Here is a 24865-nt window from a genome sequence, read left to right as displayed (position 1 = left end):
AATGATGTAGTATTCACACTTAATGTATAAACACTTGATCACAAATCAGATCACAAAGATTTCTCTAGCAAATAGATTGCTGGGTAAATGGGTATGAATATGTTTGAGGCTATTGATGTATAATGCAAAACTGTTTTCTGGGAGGGCTGTTCTTATTTACATACCCATCACAAGTGTTGAAGGGTCTGGTTGTACACACAAGCGCTGACTACTATACTTTTAAGCTTTGCCAACTTGAAAGATAAGACTTTTACTTACATTTCTATGATAATTATTGACATTGAACAATTTATAATGTTATCATTGGCTTATTTTGTTAACTAATTACTTTTAATTGAACAAGAAAAACACATGCATTGGTGAAAAAATTCTTACATTGTGAGACAAAATACAATGAAAAATAAGTCTCTCCCTTGAGGCAATCACTGACGTATTTCTTACATATCTTTACAAAACAGTCTAAGTGTATCAATCATATTAATCGACTCCCACTTTTATTTTTAACACAGATGTTAGCTTACTATGTACACTATTCTGATTCTTTTCACTTCATGTGATATCGTAGAAATTTTTCCTTATCTACACAGATAGACACAGCTCCTTTTTAACAGTATTATAATATTCTACTGCTTAGCTGTATGAGAACTTATTAAACACCCCCTTGTTGATGGACATTTGGTTGGTGGTGGTTTTCAGCTTTTTAGTGTTGCAAACAACTCTAGTAAACAGCTTTGTAAATCTTTATTTTTGCACTTGAATATCAGTGGAATTGTTGGGTTTACACCTAATCGCATGCGTATACATTTTGGTGGACACTGCCAAATTGCATTTTATTCCAATATATGTTCTTATCAGTGCAAGACCATGATTTGAGTGATTTCCCACATCTTTGTCGATATTATAATTATCTAAGTTTTTAATCTTTGGTAATCCATGGTGATAAAAATAGAATAATGTTGGAAGTTTTGACTTGCATTCTTTTAATTATGAGTAAGAATCTGTGCACATAATTATAAATCATCATTATTTGTCACTTTATTTCTTTTTGTGACAGTGTGATCCCGATTTTAGAATCTTTATTAAAATGGGACATAGTTTTGTCAATTTTTTTTTACATATATGTTTTTATTCTTTTTCAAATTCTTTTCCCATTTAGGTTATTACAGAATACTGAGCAGAGTTCCCTGTGCTATATAGTAGGTCCTTGTTGGTTATCTGTTTTAAATATAGCAGTGTGTACATGAAAATGCTGCTGAATATTTGTGTTTTCTGCTTTAGAGATGAAAGTAAAAAAGGCTTTGAAAGTGATTCAAGAAAGGGGAAGGTACAACCACTGTTACTTCCAAATTCATGAATTCACATTTTCCCAATTTTCTTAATAGAATGATTGGAAATTAAAGTGTTTTATTTTAATTTTGGCAGAGGGAGGGCTTGTTAGGGTAATTGGGAGAGAGAGAAGCCAATTGAAGGTTTGTTGCTTGATTAGAATGAAAGAACTGTGAATGGTGTAGCTGCTTCTGAACTTGGCGGATTGAATTTCCACAGTGGTTTTAGAAATTCTCTACAAATGGAATCCTTTTAGGCATGTGAAGTGTTGATTGTAGCATCATTTGAAAGAAGCATGGTTTAACGGTAAGGGCAGGACTTATCCTGGACTTAGGAAGTCTCTGCTTTGTTAGCCCACACAAATCCCTTCACACCTTATACCTCAGGAGCCCTTGACAGGTTCTCTCTCCCAGTGATGTCAGGTATGCTTCTCATCAGTATATTCAGAGTCATCTTTGGCATTTGTTACAGCATCTGTGTGGAGAAGGAGAACATTGGGTATCGTGTCCTAATTTTAATTTAGATAAACCTGTGACCTTTTTTCTGGATGATTTTATAATATTGCTAGTTTTAAATCTCCCTAAACTGAAGATTAAAAAGAAAAATGACACCATGAGTAATCTCGTCTATTCATTTCTGGATTGAATTTATTTTTTAAATGAATGTTTAAATACATTGTACCCAATTAATAATAATTTAGTGAAACTCACCACTTTTTATCTCATACAGTCCTGAGCACATGTCTTACATGTAGTAAATATCCAGGAAGTCTTTGTTAATGAGTCAAGTAGATGCAGACTGTCAGCACTGTATCCTCCCACTACATCATTAAATCTTTACACTTAGAATGTACTGATTTTTTCCGGTTGTAAATTCTTGTTTTAACTTAAAATTGAGACTACATCATAGTAGTCTCAATTTGCTGATGATGGTTGTCTAATAACTAAAATCCCATCAGATAAGCACAAATCTACTTCTAGCTTATTTATAGGAATTATAGATGTTGGGCTTATGAAATAGAAAATACTTATCCTCCTTCTGTTTTCAAAAGATTCAAATTTATGATAAAAGAACAAAAAAGCTTAGCTGGCTTCTGTTGCTAGTTAAGTTTAATGACTACCACCTGAAAATCATGTGTGACAGTTGAAATACTCCCTTACTCCCACTAGAGGGGGATTCCTTCCAACTTAGGTAAAAATGCTATTAGATACAACATGAAAACTTCTGTGTGACATTGATCTTTCTTTTTTATTAAATTGAAGTTAATCTCACGTTTTAAAAATCAGCTGTCCTTCTGTAGGTATTGCAATTAAAATCTTACAGGAATAGAAATTATAAAGGATACTGAACTAGAGTGCACATGTATTTAAACCATAGTGCTTTTGAACAAACCGTAAATTTTTAAAAGTTGCTTTAATTAAACTGGTTAATACTTGGGAATTTCAAAACATCACTTTGAGCCCTCCTGGAGATAAAATCTAGGGTAGAAGATGAGGCTGACCTTTTGAGATCCACCTCCTTACTCCAGTCCCCAAAGTCTGTCTTCGTCTCTGTCTGCTGACATACCACATGGAGAGTTCCTAAATTTCACTTGAAAGTTTTGGTTTGCTATCATCTCAAGTTGTCCAATATATTAAAGCCATATCTTTAAATAGATTTCTATTTGCCATTGAATTTTCTTACTACTTTGACTTTTCGTACTGTGTTAAGCAAATGCAGAACTCACTCTGGAGATGATCTTTGCAGATTTAAACATACAGTATGTTCTAAAAACAATTCTATACATATTAAAATATCATATCAAGGGTGAATGTACCTAACTGAGGTATGCAGATATGAAGTATGTGAGAGTAAATGTCATATTGTGTTTATAGTAGCTGAGATTTGGTGAATGTGTTGCTTGTGCTTTTCCTTAACTAAAGTTTCCAATGTCGATTAGAAGTTTTAATGTAAAAATATTTGAGGCTAGTAACCTAGTGTTGTGAAAGGCAGGACTTAGGAAATTCAAACATACATAAATTGCAAATAACTGAGTTCTTTTTTTTTCCTTAAAGACTATAAGAAGATCTTGTTTCTAAGTCTAACAATTAGCTTTGGAAATCTAAGTGTAAACACAAATGCTGTCAGTGAATCTTATAATGATCTTGTGCTGTAGTTATCCAACATTTCAGTCTTTAGCCTAAAATCACATTTGGTATCAGCAGCATATGGTTTTCATCAGAACTAGGCTGCTCGTCTTCTCAATATCATTCATGCGTTTCTCTTGCTTTGTGTACCAACCTCTGTCAGGTACCAGGTGGTGGGTGAGCGTCACTTTCAGTAGAGCAGTTGGAGAGTGCAATTTGTTTCCTCATTTCTTCTGTGACCCCTTTACTTTCATACTGGATGACAGTCTTATTGCAGTGATCTTCCTTTCTGTATTTTCTCCCCCGCAAGGGAAAAATCCAGTGTTTTTTTATAGCAAGATACATTGGATAACCTGTATGTTTTCTGCTTAAGTGTCTACCACAAATGCCTGATTTTAAGGTGTTTAAAACTAACGGTGAGAGAATTCCCTGGTGGTCCAGTGATTGGGACTTTGCCTTCCAATGCAGGGGGTGCAGGTTCGATCCCTGGTCAGGGAGCTGGGTTCCCGCATGCCTAGAAGCCAAGAAGCCAAGATGTGGAGCAGAGGCAATATTGTAACAAATTCAATAGAGACTTAGAAAATGGTCCACATTAAAAAAAAAACAAAAACAAAAAGCCCCACTAACAGTGAAGCCAGGTAGTCTGATATTACTGCCCCACCTCCACTGTCTTCCCCAGACACTTAAAAAAATATTCCTATTTGTTCTGTTGCTTTCTTTCCTTGCTCTTTTCCATCATATACTGGTACTTTGTAGTAGTCAAACTTAAACGCTTTATACACCAGACTGAATAATTAGGTTTAAAAAACAGTAATTATCAATACACGTCTTGTTCCACACAGCTTTTAAAATTCATGTTAATGAGCTCTGTCTTCTAATGCATAAGACTGACAGGCAATTTTGAAGTTTTGCCATCATTTCACAACTTGTTGCTTAGACTCTGCCTGCCTCTTCCTGAGTATTGCTTTCAGGAAGTCTTGCTCTGCAGCATTCCCGAGATTCAGGACTACCCACTCTGATGTGAACGAGACAAGAAATTACTAGCAGCTTTACAAGCATGATGAAATTGCTTTATGGAGCATAACTTTCCCCTCACTGACAGTAAAAGTTCAAAAAGTATACGCGACATCTTGTGATCTAAGTGAGAAGCATGATTCTCCTAACTTCCCAGATCATTTTGAGGAACTTCTACCACCACTTCAACATGATAGCAAATATATTAATTTGATAGGTGCTCACCCTGTTATAAAACTGGAAGCCAGGGCAGTGACCTGGATTTATACCCACTCATGAAGAGACTCACAGATCTCTCTTTCTTGACACCTGACATACGTTGAACACCAGCTTTCTCAAAATTCTCAGTTCTGGGCCATGCCTGTGCTCTGGTGTCTGCGGTTAGACTCAAAGAAGGCTTTTGATAGTACCTGAATTATTTTTTTCCTTATGATTTCAGGTTGAAGTCTTGACCTCGGAGGATACTGCCTTTGGACTCAAGGTGTGTAGTCTGATGTAGCTTGTTGTGTAGGTTTCATCAGCTCCCCTAAGTGGATTGGAAGGCTCAACAGAGAGGACTTGTGTTTTTTTAATCAAATGGAGAGGTCCTAAAATCTTCCAGAGTTTCAGATTTCCCTGTTATTGGGATTAAGATCAGATTATGGTAGTATTTTCTTTTCCTTCTTTCTTTGTCGTGGAGAATATGAGAAATAGCATAGGAGACCAAGAGTTGTATTTAGTAGTAAATGACTTTTAAATTTGAATTAGCCATGGAATAGAATTTACTGAAATTCCCACGCCCCCAGGTTGGGGGCTGTGAAATTCAACCACTGAATGGTATCAGAATGCCGTGTTTAGTTCATAATTCTAACTTCATTCATTCATTTATTTCTTATCCCTGCTTCAAATATTTATTGGACCCTTATGTTCCAATCACAACTAGATTAAATCTCAGCTCCTGCCCTTGAGCTACTCAGTCAGTTTGTAGGTACAGGCCTATAGACAGGTAAATTATCCTGTGGTGTGGTTGTCCCCATGCTGAGTTATGCCAAGGATGTGGAGTGTGGTGGAGCTGAGTGGGAAGGCGTTCTCGGAGGTTGATCCCTGGGCAGAGCTTGAGGGCTTGGCTTGTATTTAGGCAAGAGAGGACAGGAGAGATGAGAGCTGTTTTCAGGTCAGAGGAGATCCATGAAAAAACTCAGAGGGAACGAAAAGTAGTTAAATTCTGCCTCTGTGGCAAGCTCTAGGGTTGAAAAGGTTAAAGATTTGAATTTTATCCTACAGAAAATGCGTAGCTATTACAAGATTTAAAGTCAAGTAGTGGTTAGATCTGCAACCTAGGTAGATGATTTGGGCCACTTTGTGGAGGATGGGTTTGCCAGAGACCAGTGAAGGGGTTGACTAGGTCAGGTGAAAAGATGATGTGGGCCAGAGCTGGCATAGTGGAAGAGGAAAGAGATCCTTAAGAAGTAAGTCTGCAGGACCTGAAGATCACAGATACGCAGGGTAAGGAAGGCAGAGGAGCTGAGGGTGAGATCAAGGAATAGATTGGCTGCCCTGAAATACAGAGCACAGACGGAGGAGTCACAGATTTTTAGAATCGTGGTCTTCCAGACCTGTAGTTCTTTTTATTAGATTTACTTGCCTTTTGTACATATTTGCTAGTAATTCTTAAGCCACGTAACTAAACTGGTGAGAAGTACTTACTAGGGGAGCCTGACTTTCCTCTCATGTAGCTGCATAGAAGGACAGCCTAGGCACCATCAATTACTTTGAAAATCACATCTCGGAGGGTAGTTGGTGAAAACTTGAGAGCGTAAGGTACGGGTGCTCTTACCTGACTCCTACTTTTCCTTCTAGATGCGTGGCATTTTGTTAGTACAGTCAAACTAGCTGTGCTGCAAGTACAGGTGGAATGACGTTGTAATACTACCAAAATTAAAACTGTTTAGAGGTTATAAGCTTAGCAAGGTATTACGTTATAAATAAATATAAATTAAAAATAAAAAGATATTAACACTTTATAAATATTTAAATATTTGGTAAACTAACTCAAGTTTTGTATCCTTAGTGTGTTTTTTTTGCCTCTATATCTACCAAAAATTACTAAAAGAAAACTAATTATAAATAGAGCTAATTCGGTATTTGCAGTATTTAACATATGGTCGTCTTCTGCATTTTTCATTGTTTATTAAATACCCAGCATGCATGCAGAATATTCACTGCATATTTAATAAGCCTGTAGGGTCAGTTCTTGTGAACTCATCTCCACAATCCTTCATGCTTATACTGAGTATGCAGCAGGACTGTGGAAGATTATTGTGCCAGCAGCTCTCATGGCTTGCCCCACTGTGTAAAGGCTTTGCATTTGTTTTATGGCTAAACTAGCAGATTGCTTCTGTAGCCTTAAATTCAACTTGTGGGAACACGATTTGAAATTTTTTTCCCATGATTGAATGATTTTTAAAGAATTAGATGCTTTTCACTTTTGCATATCTACTCAAAAGTGTTCATACAGGTAACTATTATCTGTAAGTCAGCAAATATATTTTTATCTTGTTTCTTAAAAGGTCTAGGTATTCAGTATTGGTCAGGTATTTGAACACTTATTTGCAATTGATCTTTTTTCCTGTTTCTATATACACTGGGAAAAACTGAAATCTGACTCACTGGTAACACATTAATGGCATCGTCTTGGTGGATGTGGCGTGTGTGTCTATATCCCATATACGTCTCTGATCCTTTTAGTGATCTTTAATGTGCCTTTGATCTTTCTTTACTTTTTCTTTTGGACACTACCTAATTACTCGTTTCTTGTATGCTTCGTTTTCTCCCAAGTCGAACTAAAATCTACAAACTTAATATTTACTTAATGTCTATGAGCATGAATTAGTCAGTCTCAGTGGAAAATGACTTAACTGTGTTGGGACCCAGAGGTGCAAACGACCTATTTCTGTTTATGAGTGTGGTGAAACTATAACCCAGGAATACGATTTTGCAGTCATTCAGAACTGTCATGCCTATTGTGGCTGTTTTAACATTAATTTTTTAAAGCTAATCTAATAGGAAGGAAGTATCTGCGCTCTTTCTTCTCCTCCACAAAACCTTAATTTCGCACAAATCCTGACTCATTGTTTTATTAGGCTTATCTCAGTCAAAGGTAACTTAGAATTTGAACATTTCAACTGATTTCTAGTGGTTCTGAGTTTTGTAACTTTGGCGGTTGTTTCTATACAGGTCTAGTAAGATGCTTAATTAATTTAAAATTATGTATACTTCTCACAAACAAGAATTTCAGTGAATAGAAGAGGTGTTTGAAAATTAAAAAATGAGCAAAGATATTTGGAAAGGAAAGTTCTGCAAACTATAAACTGCTGATCTTGACGTCAGCTGTGATCAGGACTTGAATATATTAAAAGTTTATAATTCTATAGAATAATAAATCAGGAATCTCCGAGGCAGCCAACATGGGTTGGTTCTTTTTACAAGAGAAGTACGCCTTCTATGTCATTAATATACTAGGTAAAGCTGGTAGTGATAATGAGACGATAAATCAGCTAATCAAATATATATATAATTATATTGTTAAACATAGAAAAAGGCTAAAAATTTGACTTTGTTGCCTATGAGTTCTACAAAGAAATTTATAGTAGGGAAGTAAAAGAGAGATGAATGAAATATCTCTGGGTTGTTAAAAAAGAAAAACTATGTAAACATAACTTTTCCATAAATTTCTTAAGAGATCTTAATCAGAATCTAAATAAATCACTTAAAAATTTCATGACCACAAATCTTTTGCCCTCTCATTTGTTGTATATAGCTAAGTCAACAGTTATAAAGAAGCAAGATTTATTTCACTATTAACTTAAATATCTTTGCTAATCTTAGTTCTGCAGTTACACTCATTGAATTCATTCGGTCATTCTAATGCATTTCATTTAAACAAATACCTGTGGAATAAACATACATGTTTATTTATGTGCTGGGAATGCAGTAGTAAGAATAATAAACCCTGGCTTCTGTGGACCTTACATCCTTTTTTTAATTTACTTATTTATTTTTGGGGGGGGCAGCGTTGGGTCTTCATTGCTGCGCATAAGCTTTCTCTAGTTGCGGCGAGTGGGGACTACTCTTCGTTGAGTTGTGTGGGCTTCTCATTGCGGTGTCTTCTCTTGTTGCCAAGCACAGGCTCCAAGCGCACGGTCAGGCTTCAGTAGTTGTGGCTTGGGGCTCTAGAGCACAAGCTCAGTAGTTGTGGCACACGGGCTCAGTAGTTGTGGCTCGCGGGCTCTAGAGCACAAATTCAGTAGTTGTAGCACGTGGGCTCAGTAGTCGTGTCTCGCGGGCTCTAGAGCACAGGCTCAGTAGTTGTGGCGCACGGGCTTAGTTTGCTCCGCAGCATTTGGGATCTTCCCCGGACCAGGGCTCGAACCCATGTCCCCTGCATTGGCAGCAGGCGGATTCTTAACCACTGTGCCACCAGGGAAGTCCCAGACCTTATATTCTTGACACAACTTTTGGAATGATCTTATTCCAGGCAGAAATTCTAGAAGAGATGCAAATTTATATTCTCCACTTGTATATAATTTTTTGCTACTCTATGGTATAAATTGCTTTAATTGAATCTATTTGTTGTATTCTACAAAATGGAATAGAATTCCAGTTTGACTTATAAAACTTATAAATGACAAAAGGATTAGTCATCTGTAAACAAAATTTCAAAATAAAAGTGAAATTTATTTTGTCTTTTTAAAAATAAGGTACTTTTAATTGTAGACAACTGTCTAGGTGGAGGATCATATTTGGCAGTGACTTCAGTTACCTTTGGACTTATTCCTTTATTTTGACATCTGGCCATTATGAAAATCATCTGTATTTTCCTCCTTCATATATAAGTAAAAGTTATGTTGCAGTCTAACTTCTTGTCATAACTGCTTGTCATAAGGTCTAAGAGGCAAATAGAACACAAAATTGGTAGCGCATCTCTGAATGGGCTCCCTTTACTAAACAACCAAAAAAGTGACCTTGGGGAAAAGTGGGAGGAGGCTCACTTGCTGTTTTTCTTTTCTGATCAGTTCATCTTACAGGAGTCAGGCCTTATCAGTTCTCACTGCATATTCTGGTCATCTAGAACTGTGCTAATAATGGTAGTTACTACCATGTGTGGCTATTTAAATTTACATTAATTCAAATTAAATTTAAAATTTATTTATTCAATTGCGCTAGCTAGCTACATTTCAATAGCTACATGTTGTTAGCAGCTACCATATTGGCATAGAGCATGTACTTGAAGTGCATTTCCAACTTGAAAGAAAGTTCTGTTGGCCAGAGCTGGTCTAGAAAATAAAAGTTCCAGGTGTTCGTAAGACACAGATATTGTAACATAATACATTTCACAATTAGAATAGAAATTTTTTTAATTGATAAAAAATCCTGAGGATTAGAGCAGATTAGTAGAGAACAGAAGGAATTTGCTCTTTTGGTAAAGTAGCATAAAGCAGAGGGGATGTTCTGTTCAGTAAAAATATATATAAAAATATAATAAAGTTGGCATTTCCCATTGGATTTTGAGAGTAGAAAGGTTTTAAACTGGGTCATGAAGTTAGGCATCCTTCTGGTTCTGACTGTTGTAATGCGTCATTAATTCATTGATTTACCTGGGGTTATGCCTGGGGGCTAGGAGTATAGTATTTCAGATTTAGAATGTTTAGCTTCACGTAATAAGAGATTCTACCTGTTCAAATATCCTTTCTTTATTAATGTAACCACATGAAAGCATACATTAATATGTTTGTGTTTTTTTTTTTCTTCTTGTGAAGCCATGTTAACTTCAGTTCTTCTAAACTCTTTCCATCTTCTTACCAGGATATGTTTTCTAGTGAATTTACTTGGCTAACTCTCTAAGAGGAGTGTGAATATAAGTTAGGTGTAAAAGTATATTTAGGGTAACAATGTTGTTGAAATGAAACCAGCAAACATTTTCTTTTTGAAGTTCATAATAATATCAACTCATATTGCTTTTCATAATATAAAGGATTTATTTTTGCATTTACAATTTTTTATTTAATGAAAATCTACTGGAAATCCTTAGAGGAATAAAGGACCAAGCTTATTCTTTACTGTTTCAGCCACTGAATGTAAGTTAAAATGAGAATATATATATATTGGTAAAGCAAAAGAATTTTCTGTTTCTCCGTAGAAGAAAGACTGGAGGAGGAAAAACAAAATCCATAGCAATTCTCAAGTCTGGATTTGGGAACCCATGTTGAGTCCTTCCCTTCTTTTGTTAGAGAATTTCCCAGCCTCTCAGTCTGCCACCTGCTGGTGGTTCAAACACTTACACGTTTGATTTTTAAATAAATCTGCTTTTTTCTTCTTTAGGAAAGATTTGGGGGAAATGTTCCATTTATACTCACCTGAAATATTTTGGTGCAGTTTTACTTGTCATGTTTAATTATATTTTTAAAAGCTATTTTAGCTTCTTTTTCAGCTCTGTCTTTAGAGGATTATGTAAATATAAAATTTAGAAAAGACAGAACATTATGAAGGCCAAAGCATATACCACTAAGAGATAAAGACAGACTTATAAAGGTCTTGAGGTCTTGAGTGCCATGAAAGGGGTTACTTGACAGTTGTTGTGGGGGGCAGGAGGGTCTTCCCTAATTTCTGAATTTGGATGGAATACGGAACAGCAGCCCTTCTCTGCTCTTTTGTAATTAAGACTACTTAAGTGGAAGTGAGCAGACCTAGAGTTTACTTTAAGTCATAGTATAAGATTGGAAAATTGATTCCTTGCTCTCACTAAGGTTCTTTTCAGCCCTAAAATGCCACAGGTCTTCTGTATTCATTAGGTCAAACCTTCAATTCTGTGCTCATTTATTCTTCTTCTGATTCCTCCCTGCGAGTGCTTACTAGTTTAAGCTATTCTCATTGTGTTGGGGGAAATATAAATATTTTTTGTCCATAAACAAACATTCCCAATGAAATAAAGCCAGGCAGAGATTTTAAAAAGAGAAACAAAGTAGAGGAATTTTATTTTCTGCCATCTTTATCTCCTGTCCTAACTTCTTTGGAGCCTCCTTGACTAATTCTAGAGCCTTAGATTCATGGGTCAGTTATTTGTTCATCATTTTCTCAAAGAGGAAAAGTACTCCAAAATATTCATCTCAATTTACTTTCACAATGACTAAGGCTGAGGGAGGTAACAGGACTGATTTTAAGCCCTATTTAATGACAAAGTAGGAAAAAAAATTCAAGTTTCTGCCTCCCAGGCCAGTGCCCTTTATACAGAATTACAGCAATGCTTATTTTTAGTCTTCCCAGTACTGGAGCTGTAGATTAGATTGAATCTTACAGTATTGACATTTTTACAGCTTAAATTGCCAACAGTGTTGGCAATTTCATATGACTCAATCCAGTGTATTAGGGCTCTCCTATATCATTTTAGATCCGCACTCAGTAGTGAAAACACTGTTGTTCTTTAAAAGCTGTTTACCCCAATTGCAGTGTATATGTGCATACTAGTTGAAATATCAGGTGATCACAGATGTTTGTGGAATTTAATTGGCATGAAAGGACTCTAAGCCACATAGTCCAATGAAGAATGTGTGATGTTTCCAGAATAGGCTCTGACAGTATATAAAAAATCAGAAATATTCATCATGACCACGTGGGTTCTTAGTGTGGTAGGAGCTCCATTTCTTCTAGACCCAATGCTCTGTCAGGTGATGGTAGAGGGCAGACTCTTCGGATGGACTTCCTGACTGTGTGGCGTGGGTCGCTAGATCTCCTAAGTATATTTGTACACAAATGTTTGCCCTGATGGTGGTGAATAAAGGAATGTGAGTGGAGGCTAGCAGAATTCATGCCTGCTTTTGTCAGACTTACATTAGTTTTTAAGAAAAGATGGTAGGAATTAAGCACGGCCTCAGGTGCTGCGGATCTCAGAAGTGATCTTTTTAAGGGAGGGAAGAGTTATGCTTGAATGAAAGCTTATTTACTTGCATATCCTGGCATTTGATTGACTCTGTTTTTCTGCTGGGACATTATTTTGGCACTCTTATCTGAGGACTTAATTTCTAGCAATAATCAAAATGTGCATATATTCTCCTTATCCCCACCCTGAAACACCTGTTCATTGGGATGTGTACAAATAATTAGAGACATGTCTCTGGGCTTGCCTAGAAAATTCCTTAGCATAGAGTTACTGTGACCATATTAATAATCATCAAGCTGCTTAAGATTTTGTTGGGAAGAAGCAAAGCAGTTATTCTAGGGGAGATGGGGGATGATTTTGATTGCATGTGTTTTAAGTTCTCTCCTATGCCAAATTTTAAAGCCAGTTTTGTTTCTTCAGATGGTGAAAACCCTCCTCCTCCCTTAAATCTGGCTTTTACCCAAGCCATGTCAATTTTTGCAAGTCAGTTGAGAATGTCAAAGTGACTGGTGTTGAAAGAGCCAATATGTTGGAAGATGTTTAAAGCCAAGTAGAACATTTATATGAATTAAAGAATATATTAGGATATGATTTTTAAAAATCAGATTTGAAAAAAAAAACCTGTTGAATTAATACTTGCATACCAGATGTATCACTGATACATACTTGTAACAGATATTCCCCAATAAGCAATAAAATTACCATTTTACAACTGAAGTAATCTATCCTGTGGGTCCATTTGCAAAGATATGCCAACGAAAATACATGCAGAGTTCTTGAAGTAATAATGCAAATAAAACATTTCATATTGTAATTTTAAAACAACAGGATTAGGAAACAAAAAGTCTGGGAGACTATTTGTTGTGTCTAAATTCTCCTTTTACTCTGGTCTTTTGACAGTTGGCTTTTTGATATTGTGTAATTGCCTTAGTGTCTTTGTGTGTACTGAAGGACTGAATTATCTGACAGAGTTGTGGTTGAAAATCGTACAAATTCTAAATAATAAAAGTAATAAGTATATCTTGTTTGCTTCATTGCAATAATTGCCTATTTTCATACTTTCCTGAATTCTGCTGGTGTCGTGGCTACCATTGGATCACAAAGTAGAGGGTTTTGCCATGTATAATTTATTCATTTGTGCACAGCCAAAGCATCCGTGCAGTGTGCAGTGATTGTGTGGCCCTGTGTACCAGGTCACCGAGACTTGCTGCTGGGATTCGCTGCCCACTTTGCCCAGCGAGTGGGCACTGGCCTCCAGATGAGCGGGGAAAGCCTTCTCTCCAGGCCAGAGCATACCTCAGGTGTGGATTTCCTTTGGTCTTAGATGGAAATGTGAAAAGGAGTGATGAAGGTGAGGAAGGGAAAAGTACAAGAAATAGTAGGTCTCATGCTCTATGTGATCGAGATAGAGTAAATTAAATCCTACAGAAAATTTCATTTACTTCTAGCTACACGTTGCAATTTAAGGCGCTCAATTGGCTGCTTCCTAAGAAGCTACGTACATTTTTATAAGAAATTCCACTTAACTTCCCTCCACTCTTCCCAAATTAAATTTTCATTTCAGGATGACTTTTTTGTGTCTCACTGAAGGGGGGGAGAGGAGGTGAAGAATGGAGTAGCAAATGAATACATATTATTTAAAATGAGAATTCAGGACTTCCCTGGTGGCAGAGTGGATAAGAATCCGCCTGCCAATGCAGGGGACACAGGGTCGAGCCCTGGTCCGCGAAGATCCCACATGCCACGGAACAACTAAGCCCATGTGCCACGACTACTGAGCCTGTGTGCCTAGAGCCTGTGCTCCGCAACAAGAGAAGCCACCGCGGTGAGAAGCCCACGCACCGCGATGAAGAGTAGTCCCCGATCGCCGCAACTTGAGAAAGCTCGCGCACAGCAACGAAGACCCAACGCAGCCAATAAGTAAATAAATAAAGTAAAATGAGAATTGGGTATAGGCCTAGATTGGATATTACACATTAAATATCATGGTAAAATCAATAAGCTTATAAAAAGTATTCAAACAAATTTCCTGAACATTTGTCAGAATTTTAAAATATGTGTGTTTATTTATTGTGTCTTAAATTTGTGATTATGTTCTTTAAAGTTTCTCACATTATATTCCTATTTTTGTCTCATATAATTTTTAGTCCCCTTCTCAAGATGTAAGCATAGTTTCTTTATTCGTGGTAATGTGTTAACCTGTATTTAATATTGTCATAGTTTTAAAAAAGTTATTACATACAATTGCAGTATAAGAATAACAACAGATATTCAATTAAAAAGTATTTCCTGTGACAAATGAGTATTTTGGAAAGAAGCTGGGAAATCCTGATTTTTAGGATGAAGAAGATAATCTTCACCATGTAGACATTTGAAGGGCTTCAATTTTGAAAGTAAATAAAAAATTTATAAAAAATTTAATATTTTGTTTTACCTTATATGAGTCATGAAGTAGAACTAATGACATCATTCATGAAATGGCTGTTTTTTGATTGACAGTGGAATTTTTCATTTTGTGCTATTTAATAGTATGTGCAAACATCTGGAATCACAAGTATTATAAAGACATGCAGGTGCTTGTTGTAAATAGTTCCCGCTTGTGCACATGTATGTGTACATTCTTTTCTTTTACATAGAATGTATGGAGAAGTTGACCTCCCTAAAGGATAAGTTTGAAAAGGAAGGAAATGGAGATCTGCCAGGCTTGTTGGCTAGAGTCATGGACAAGAGCAAGGCCTGTCTGAACTGCCACTCAGTTTTTATTCTGCGAGTTTGCAGGGTTGGTGATTAGAGTGGCTTTCGCCCAATTATGCTGTGATTATTCTGCTGCACTGTAATTGACTGGGGAGATATGCTAATACCTGTCATTTGGGATGATAAAAGATGAGCGGGGGACGCAATGCATTATTTAGCTGGCTGTGTGATAGATGAGGGATGCGCAGAGTGCTTTAATTGCTGAGAAGAGAGGTTAAGCTGAACGAACGGATGAATTAGAAATGAGTTTTTTTATGGCTTGTGGAAAAGTGAAATAAAGGAAAATGTGCCTTGAACTAAAGCAGCAGATAGAAGTGAGCACAACGAAACTAGATCCAGGCAGCTTGCTTTATCAATTTAAATATTAACGAAAAATGTTTAGAGTTCAGTAAATAATAATTGGAAGGAGAATATACAATAGATTCTCATATTAAGCAAAAAAAAATTGTTAAAGGAATTGTTTTTATTTGTGATTTGTAACCTCTTAAATTCATACTGTATGTTAGATTATACTGAAATGTAATATGCAGCTATTCTGAATTGCATGCTTTGTGTCTTTTGAATGTTAGCTTAGAGGTATCTAGATTTCTTGTGCCTGTGTATCCTTCAGTAAATGCAGGCAGAGGAAGGCAAGAAAGAAAAAAAAAAGAAGAATGTTTATATATATATCAGGAAAATGTGATGATATAATTGGTGAGAGAGAGTGTATAGTTAATTCTTCAGTGACAGGATTGAAGGCAGCCAGTGGTACAGTTTTTACATGCTGCACACTTAGGTATTGGTATTATGGCAAATAAATTCATGAAAGTGTGGTATTTTCCCTTTCATATTGTTTCCTTTTGTCACACCCATGTCTAATCTTGTATCTGTATTTCACAAAAGTATTTTAAAATACTCCATTGTAATCTGCATGGTCATTTATACGATTTGATGTTAGTGTTTTGCGTTATTTTATTTTTGTGCATTTAATAAGTAGGTAATTATTTTAAGAATGCAGTCAGGCTAGCAGTTTGTGGAAACGGACTGTTAGAAGCTGAAGGCTGAGGCCTTGCCCACATTGTCGGCTTTCAGGCACATTCTACTGTACCAGATAATGATGTAGGAGAGTGTTGTTGTCCCCAGTTGTCCTATTTTGTCTTGTAGATGAAGCAATGAGAATACAGGTTGAATCGCAGAAGTTGTGTTTTTTGTAAAATGAAGAAAATGACCCTTATGTATTGTTGAATTATCTCCAGACCGTCCAGCTTCTCAGAGCCCGTGTGACTCGGCTAATAGAGCAGAATTTATCAGGGAATAGCTTTCAACCAGGTTATTGAATGGTAATGGATCTGTCTAGAACAAAGCATGCCTATTGGAATGGATGTCAGCTGTAGAGAGATGCTACACTCTGCTACTCCAGTAACTTTTGTTGGAGCTGATGGCTTTCCCCCAGTGTAATTGACACCTCTTTTGCACATTCCTTCTGAAACTCAGTGAAGTTTCCTTATGGATGTTTTTAATCAGTGTCCTTGGAATTCCCAAGTAGACTCTTGTAACTACCTAACTCTTTCAGACAGATATAATATTTAAGGGCTGCTTCTATAGAACATCTTGTAAGGCTAAGTGGAAGTTATAAAGGAAAAGATGCAGTTAGCATCAAAGAACTTAAAATTAAATGGACAAAGGTAGGACAAACACAGCAACTTATGAACAAACAACAGCAGCGAAGGACAGTTTTTACAAGCTTTAGTTACACTAATTTAAAATTTCATGTTTTAGTTAATATCACCTTTAGCTGACTCCGTAATGAAGGATGACAGCAGCACTTTGGAGATGTGGTGTCTTGGGTTTTTTTCTTGTCAATAGTATAAAAAGTAGTATACAAACCTATTTAATTTTGTACATCTTTTAAAAACATTACTAGCAGTTTAGTATTTTTCCTTCCTGGTAGGCAATTATTCAATCCTGAGACATTGTGCCTGAATCTTGACTATAATTATCATCACTTGAATGTGAAAATGATTCTTTCAAGGTCCTCAGTTTGAAAGGTTTTGCTTTGTTTAATGTGGTCAGAAAAAAACAAATCATGCTTCTGGCTTTCGTTGTTGCTGTTTACTTGATGTAAAGTGTCTCACTGTAAATTTGTTGATAGCACGAAATTGTCCTTTTTTACACAATTGGATGTCTGGGAACTGTGATGTCACCATTCTTTACCTTAGATTTAAGTTCTTCCCCTTGGAAATGCTCTATCTTGAAACAGAATTGTAACATGAGACAACATAAAGCTTTCTTAAATTTCCTTAGCATCCTTTAATACACTTACTGCCCAATAGAAGGTTTTTGTTTTTGTTTTTTTTGCAGTACACGGGCCTCTCACTGCTGCGGCCTCTCCCGCTGCGGAGCACAGGCTCCGCACGCGCAGGCTCAGCGGCCATGGCTCACGGGCCCAGCCGCTCCGCGGCACGTGGGATCTTCCCACGTGCCGAACCCGTGTCCCCTGCATCGGCAGGCGGACTCTCAACCACTGCGCCACCAGGGAAGCCCGTTTTTGATTTTTTTTTTTAATGGTGATGAGTTATAATTTTTTTTAACTAATGTGGTTATATTATTTTATAAAATTTAAAATATGATTATAAAATTATTGCCACGGGGACATTATTATATAGTTCATTTCTCTCATGTTATAAAGGTAGCAAGAGAAGCTCATGCAAGAATAACAGACCCACTAGACCTAGTATCTCCTTGCTCCTAATCTGGGGCTTTTTCTTTTGTACCTGTGGAATTGGTTCCTGCCTAATGAGCAAGATATGTGGAAAATAGTTGTACACACCGAGCTGTGCAAGGGAAAAGAACCACCACATAAGCCTACTTACTAGACGTTACCAGTTCAGGTATGGGTGCTCAAGTTGGTCAAAACAAATCATTGAAAAATGATACATACGTTATACATTTTATTTTAACACAAAGTGTATTTATATGTACCTCCCTCTCCATCCATCTTACATCTTACAGTTGTCTCAGCCATGCCTAATTCTACAGCGATTTTTTAGCAGTTTGTTCAGCTTTAGCAGAGTAGGATTTTCCCATCTCCCTTCTTTTCACATTCATCCATTACTTGATTACATTTTTCATTAAGTTTCACAACTAGAGGAACGTGTAGCATAAGTATGCTTATAGGAGGAAGCACAGGTAACTGCTGGGAAGCAGGCCCCTCCGCTGCCATGAGAAGGGAAGCAGGAGGGCCTTCTAGAGAGTAGCGTCCTCCTCTCTGACATGGAGCAGACGTCAGGAGGCAGTGAAGGCTTTGTTAGTGTACCCAGCGAGTATGTCAGGTTTCCGCTGTGTGAACCTGCAGGCCGTACACTGCTTCCCCTTTGCTGTCTTTTTTACAACTCCTAGTTCATTTCCTTAAGAAGTAACAAGTCATTACTTTTCCTTCTGCATCCAGCCAGGTCCTCAATAATGTGCCACTAGAAAAGATAGAGGTCATTAATCAATTTACTAGAGAATAGTCGTGAGTTTACCTGTCTTATTTTATGGTTTTGATTTTTTTCTTGCCAGTAAGGTAGTGTTTTTTTGTTTCTGTCTTTGTCGTGTAAATTCACCTGCAGAACTTGTGCAAAGTACCCTTGAGAATAAATGTTCAAAATTTTTGCTTTAAAAAGAAAATATAAATGTGAATAATTACCTTCAAGCCTTTAGTGCTCAATGTAATATCTCCTTGCAATGTTTTGTCTTCCTTAGATTTATTATACTACTCTTGATGAGGATGGAAAACTAACCTTTAAAAAAGGCAAAATTTAAAAGTTCTTACACGTGCCCTCTGGTTAGATTGGAAAGGAAAGGAAAATTGCTAACGTATTCCTTTTCTACTGCTGAGTAACAAATTACCACAGATTTAGCAGTTTAAGACAACCACACCCATTAACTTATCTCACAGTTTTCATGGGTCAGCAGTCCAGTTCTGGGGCCCTCCGCTCGGGGTCTCACAAGGTGGAGGTTGAGGTATTGTTGGGGCTGAGGTCTCATCTGAGGTACAGGTCCTCCTCCAGGCCCACTGGTTGTTGACAGAATTCACTTCCTTGTGGCTCTAGTTCTGAGGTCCCCGGTTTCTTGCTGGACATCAGTCATGAACCATTTCCCCATCACATGGCCCTCTCCGCAACATTTTACTGGCAGGAGAGTTGCTTCAAATCTCTCCCACCTCTCTTAAGGTAAGGGGTCACCTGATTAAGTCAGGCCCACTGAGGGTCATCTTCTTTAGTAATTCAGAGTCAACTGCTTAGGGACCTTAGTTACGTCTGCAAAATCCCTTCCTCCGTATAAAGTAACATAGTCACTGGAGTGTTACTTTTCACATTCACAGCCTCACTTGCACTCCACGGGAGGAAATTATTGCAGAGTACGTACACTAGGAGCTAGGAATCTTGGGGGCCATCCTAGAATTCTGCCTGCCACAGGTACTGATTCACATGCGCTGTCAGATTTTAGGGGTGAAAAGGTTTTGTCTGCATGTACTCAAAGTATCCTTACCTTGAATTTCAAAAAATGCAGTTCTGAGGAAGTGAAAGTGGGGTATAATAGAACATATTTGACTGACAACATTGGAAATAAATGATAAGCACCTTTAACAGAGTGATCCATCATAACAGCAGTTTTATTTCTCGTATTGTTAGCTCCTGGGGCTTTGCTCTACAGCCAGAGAAGTCGTTTCTTACTCTGGACTCTTACTCTGTTCAGTTGGTGTACTTCTGGGGCAGGTGGAGAATGCTCTGCATTGCTGTTTCCAGTGCTTCTGTTGCAAGGTTTTGATTATTTCAGTTTCTTCTTCCAGTGAACATGTTTGGTTCTGATCTTCGGGATCTTCACAGGTGTGCCAGTTACAGAAAACCAAGGCTGGTGATTCCGGTTAGTTTTATAGACTGCAATGCTAAGAAAAAAATTCTCTTGCTATGAAAAAAAACATTTTGGGAGCTTCCCTGGTGGCGCAGTGGTTGAGAGTCCGCCTGCCCATGCAGGGGACACGGGTTCGTGCCCCGGTCCGGGAGGATCCCACATACCGCGGAGTGGCTGGGCCCGTGAGCCATGGCCGCTGGGCCTGCGCGTCCGGAGCCTGTGCTCCGCAACGGGAGAGGCCACAACAGTGAGAGGCCCGCGTACCGCAAAAAACAAAACAAAACAAAACATTTTGACATTCAAATTTGACTAATCATTTTTGGAGTATATAAGGAGAAACTTGGCTTATGAAAATCAAGTTTTAATTTTTAAAGAATTATTGTATTTTTTCCTACAAATTCTGTGGATTAGGCCCAGATATAATGTATAAAAAAATACAAACTACCTTTTTTCTTTTTAAAAAAATTCCATCTTACTTATCCTCTTAAAATTATATACCCACATAAAGATGTTTTGAATTTATCTTTGGCCATACGTGCCTCCTTTCAGAATTACTTTAGAGAAAAGTAGTATATTTTAAATAGGAATTCTTTTCATTTGATTAGAGTCCTTTTGATAGTGGAATTTCCTTGAGCCAAAAATTTAAACTGGCAGATGTGAAGCAAATCTAATGATGTTTCAACGTTACTTTAAAGTTACTTTGAAAATGTAACAAATACTTTAGTTTTAAAAAGTAACAAATATTTACTGCACTTAGTTCTAGAATCAAATAAAAGTTTAGAAGGATTCATTTTAGATGGGGTTGATGATGCCAACAACATACTCCATACCTAGAATAGGATTATTTTCTAATATTACAGAGGAATTACTAACGTTGGCGTAAAAATTACTAATTTTGCTTCTTTTACAGAACTTTTTGAATTTTAGTGAAGTATTTTATGGATTCATACCTTTCTGGGAATATGCGTGGCCACAAGATGAGTTATACAGCACTTAAGAAAAGCAGTGGCGTAGCGTGACAAGACAGGTACTACTTAAAGATAAGCTGAAGGGCTTCCCTGGTGGCGCAGTGGTTGAGAGTCCGCCTGCCGATGCAGGGGATGCGGGTTCGTGCCCCGGTCCAGGAAGATCCCACATGCCGCGGAGCAGCTAGGCCCGTGAGTCATGGCCGCTAAGCCTGCGTGTCCGGAGCCTGTGCTCCGCAACGGGAGAGGCCACAACAGTGAGAGGCCCGCGTACCGCAAAAAAAAAAGATAAGCTGAAGTGGCGAAACCATTGTTCCATGTATTCCCAGGGATCCCTGTACACCAGCCCCTTTACATCCCCTCCAGTAGGGTTAGGGAGTTAAGATAACACTTGATGCCTCCCTGAATGACACCAAGCTTTTCTCTAAAGTTTTGTCAACAACTGTTCCTTGAACTACTTTATGCTGATCCCTGTGCTAGGCTGTTCATTTCCCACCACTCTGAAGGCCATCCATTCTGATGGCATGATATGTAATAGGAGCAGGCCTTGTGATCAGAGAGGAGAAGCTGTGGCACGTGGATTCTTGTCTCATTCCCTCTTGGTGGGGCATCCAGGATGTGAGAGTTGGTTCCAGCCTTCATTGACTCTCCCGAGCAGTGGGAGAAATGGGGTGGTAAAGCACATGACAAGTGCTAACTGGTTTTGACACAACAGGGCTCCGTGAGTGGGAAAGTACAGTGTGATTGAGGATGCTATGCCCTTGAAGGACAGTTGACTTGGTGCCATTGGGGAAGCACCACAGACAGGCAGGAATGAATAGACAGATTTGGCTGGGGCTAATGACTTTTGTAGGAGAGAAGTTGGAGGGCTTTGAGTATCTTGCCTAGATGTTTCACCATGTTTCAGCATAATGAGATAACCAAAGGCGCTACAGCTTGGAAATGGGGTTTTGGGTTTTTAAAAAAAAAAAGAGAGAGAGAGAGAGGTTCATTTGTCAACAGTATCTCTTGGTATAAGAAAGACTGGATTTGGAGAAGATGTATGGATTAATTTTATATCTTTAGCTTTTCAGAATCCAATAAGAAAATATGAAAGTGCTTGGAAAATAGTAAATTGCTGTATAAATGAAAGTTTTACATTATCATTTATAGCAGCTTGTTATATAATACATTTACGTGGTGTCAGGAATAAAAGAAACTAGTAAAATGACTCCATTAGCTAGAAAATGGTTTGGATAGAATAATCAGCCCAGCTAAGTCATTGCTTTTTAAAGAAATAGTTTGAGATACATATTTGTTCTTTGCTTTACTTCCTAAAACCTTCATCACATAGTGAATCTGTTTGCAAATGTTCAGTCGTGTACTATAAAATGTGAGATTTGTTGAAGATAGAGTCTGATTAAAGTAATGGAAATTAGTCAATTGGTAAGTGAAAGAAATCTTTATTCTTGAATTTTACAAAAAGTTTTACGTGATTAGAGTGTTGGCAGGCTCTGAGGCTCATTTACTCAACGTTGATGAATTGCTTTCAGTGGACCGGGCCCTGTGGAGAGCCTGGGGTATACTGAAGAGCAAGATACAAGTGACTGTTGGTTTCCTCCCACCCCAACTGCTGCCTGACTGGAAGTGGTGGCCTTGAAATCTGCTTCCTATCTTGGAAAGATTTTATGAGAGAGAGCAACCTCTTTCGAGTATTAGTGATTCTGAATTTGACTACTTATTTCCAAATTCACACAATGCTTTGTAGGAGTTTAAATGAGATATAATGCATTTGGTTTTAGGGAGAACAGTGAGGGGAGAAATTTATTTCAGTGCTTGTTGCTTAATCAACATCTACACTGCCACTTCACATCAGCGTCTGTCCTTTCCAAGTGAATTAGGTCTTGTGGGCAGCACGTCAAGAGGATGTGTATTATTCCTGGCAGGGCACTTGAATTTCTAATTACCAGATTCCTGACTTAATTGCAATTACCTGGACACCCAGGCAGGGTGAACTTTTGGAAAAGAATGTAATTAGTGAAACAGGAACTTTGCTGCCAACTCCTTGTCTAGATACTAACACTAAACAGAACACTGATAAGTTCACATCTGTAAAGACAACCCATCAGTTGATGAAAACAGTTCTTAAAGTAACTTATGTATAGTGCATCTCAGCTTTGGCTTCAGAAACAAATGTGATGTTAAAGCAGAGAATATTCAATTTTTGCTTTATATTAGTGTAGAGTATGCATATGTATGTGTATCTTTTAAGATTGGGTAAGTAAGCATCTGGAGGAAAAGAATTATTTACCGAATGCTCTATTCTATAAGAACACAGGCGTTACATACTTTGATTAATAAATGTAAAACCCCAAGGTCTGAGGTCATTGGAAGAAAAAAACCGTTTTCCAATATTTAGTGGCTTCAATAGTAATTTTTCTTAATACTTTTCATTAAAAACAAATTTGCACACACAAAAGTTTCAACCTGGTTACAAACACAGATTTAAATTTATTTTAAAAGCACTTTATTATCTTTAAAGCAAAATCTGAAATATTTATTTCTTCCATTTCTCTCATTTTCTCATCACTTTCAGTGGCCCCAACATGCTGTCTTAGCACAGATTCACAATCTTGAGTTGGTAATAAATATCTACTGACTGCTTATTGTACGCATTTTTGATTCAGTCCTTAACCCCCTGCTAATTTGCTCTTCTCGGCTTCTCTGAGCTATGTCCTTCCTTTCCATCTCAACAAATCCCTTGTCCACACCAAGGTTAATTTTGTCCATCTATGGTTAGTTAACTCATAAATGATCTTTCACAGCTTCTTCCCCATGGAGCTGCTGGTCTTTTTCATTCTTAGCCTTCTTGAACAATGTTACAGGGGGGAGCACCCCTGCCCCAGTGCTGTGGCAGCCTCTGGACAGCAGAGGGGTGGGGGCCGCGTCTCTCCTCCCATGGCTCTTTACTCAGGCTGTTCCCCAGCTGAGATCATCGTATTTATTTTTACCATAGTTTAATTCCTTCTAATTATTTAACAATATTAAGAACATCTATTTTGTATCTTTTTGCATACATTTTATCATTTTTATTTTTGCAGCAGTAAATTAAGAGCACAGACTCCGGAGCCTGGCTGCACTTGAATTTACATTGCTAGCTCTTTGAATAATAAGAATATATAATAGTAAAATGTTAAATGGGAATTATAATAGCAAATACCTCAAAAGATTGAGTGAATTAGTCACGAAAGGCACTTGCAGTACTGCCTGGCACATATAAGCGCTGTGTGTCTGCTGCTGCTATTATTTGAGTCTCACATCAACCCTGCAAGGCAGCTGTGGCAGGTTTCCGTTTCGTAGTGAATAACAGGACAGCGCTAGGGGGTTAAGTCACCTGCTTAACATCACGCAGCTGGTGGTGGACCTGGGCACTGGGCTCATGTATTTTATCTCCTAGTTATTATGACTTTTTCCATCCATCTGTTGAGGGTTTCCAGATTTAAAAAAAAAAAAATACAGATCTCCCAGTTAAATGGATAAAATTTTAGTATAAGTATGTCCCAAATATTGCAGGGTACATACTTAATACTAACAAATTATTTGTTGTTTATCTGAAATACAAATTTAACTTGGTTTCTGTATCTTATCTGGTGATCCTAATTCATCCAGAGTGTCAACTCTGTGCCAGTCCTTAAATGATAGTCTAGAAATTTAAAGGTTAGTTGATTAAACCCTTTCTGTACTTTTTCATAACATATAAAATTTGTATTTGGTTTTCACGCAGTCCAGTTAAGGACAATTAAATTGAAGTGTCTATGCTGTAGTCTTCCCAAGCCAGCATCATGTTGTAGGTGGGAAAATATTTTTATGAGAGAGACACCATAGTGAATGTCTCCAGCAGCTAATAAACA

General features: G+C 37.5%; 1 protein-coding gene across 4 annotated transcripts in view; it reads left to right on the top strand.

Moving 5' to 3' along the window:
* ARID1B (AT-rich interaction domain 1B) overlaps positions 1-24865 on the top strand; it is a 410478-nt gene that overhangs the window by 238471 nt on the left and 147142 nt on the right. Inside the window, exon 5 of one of the 4 annotated variants that reach the window (XM_082855805.1) lies at positions 4906-4947. The exons of the other annotated variants lie outside the window; for them this stretch is intronic. Within the exon in view, the coding sequence (XP_082711931.1) occupies positions 4906-4947 (42 nt within the window). The remainder of the gene's footprint in view (positions 1-4905; positions 4948-24865) is intronic. 4 annotated transcript variants of the gene reach the window in all.

The sequence above is a fragment of the Leucopleurus acutus genome (genome assembly GCF_964270905.1).
Source record: "Leucopleurus acutus genome assembly, chromosome: 15".
Classification (NCBI taxonomy): Eukaryota; Metazoa; Chordata; class Mammalia; order Artiodactyla; family Delphinidae; genus Leucopleurus; species Leucopleurus acutus.
Note: the sequence above shows the minus strand (reverse complement) of the source record. Positions and strands in the feature narration are given on the sequence as shown.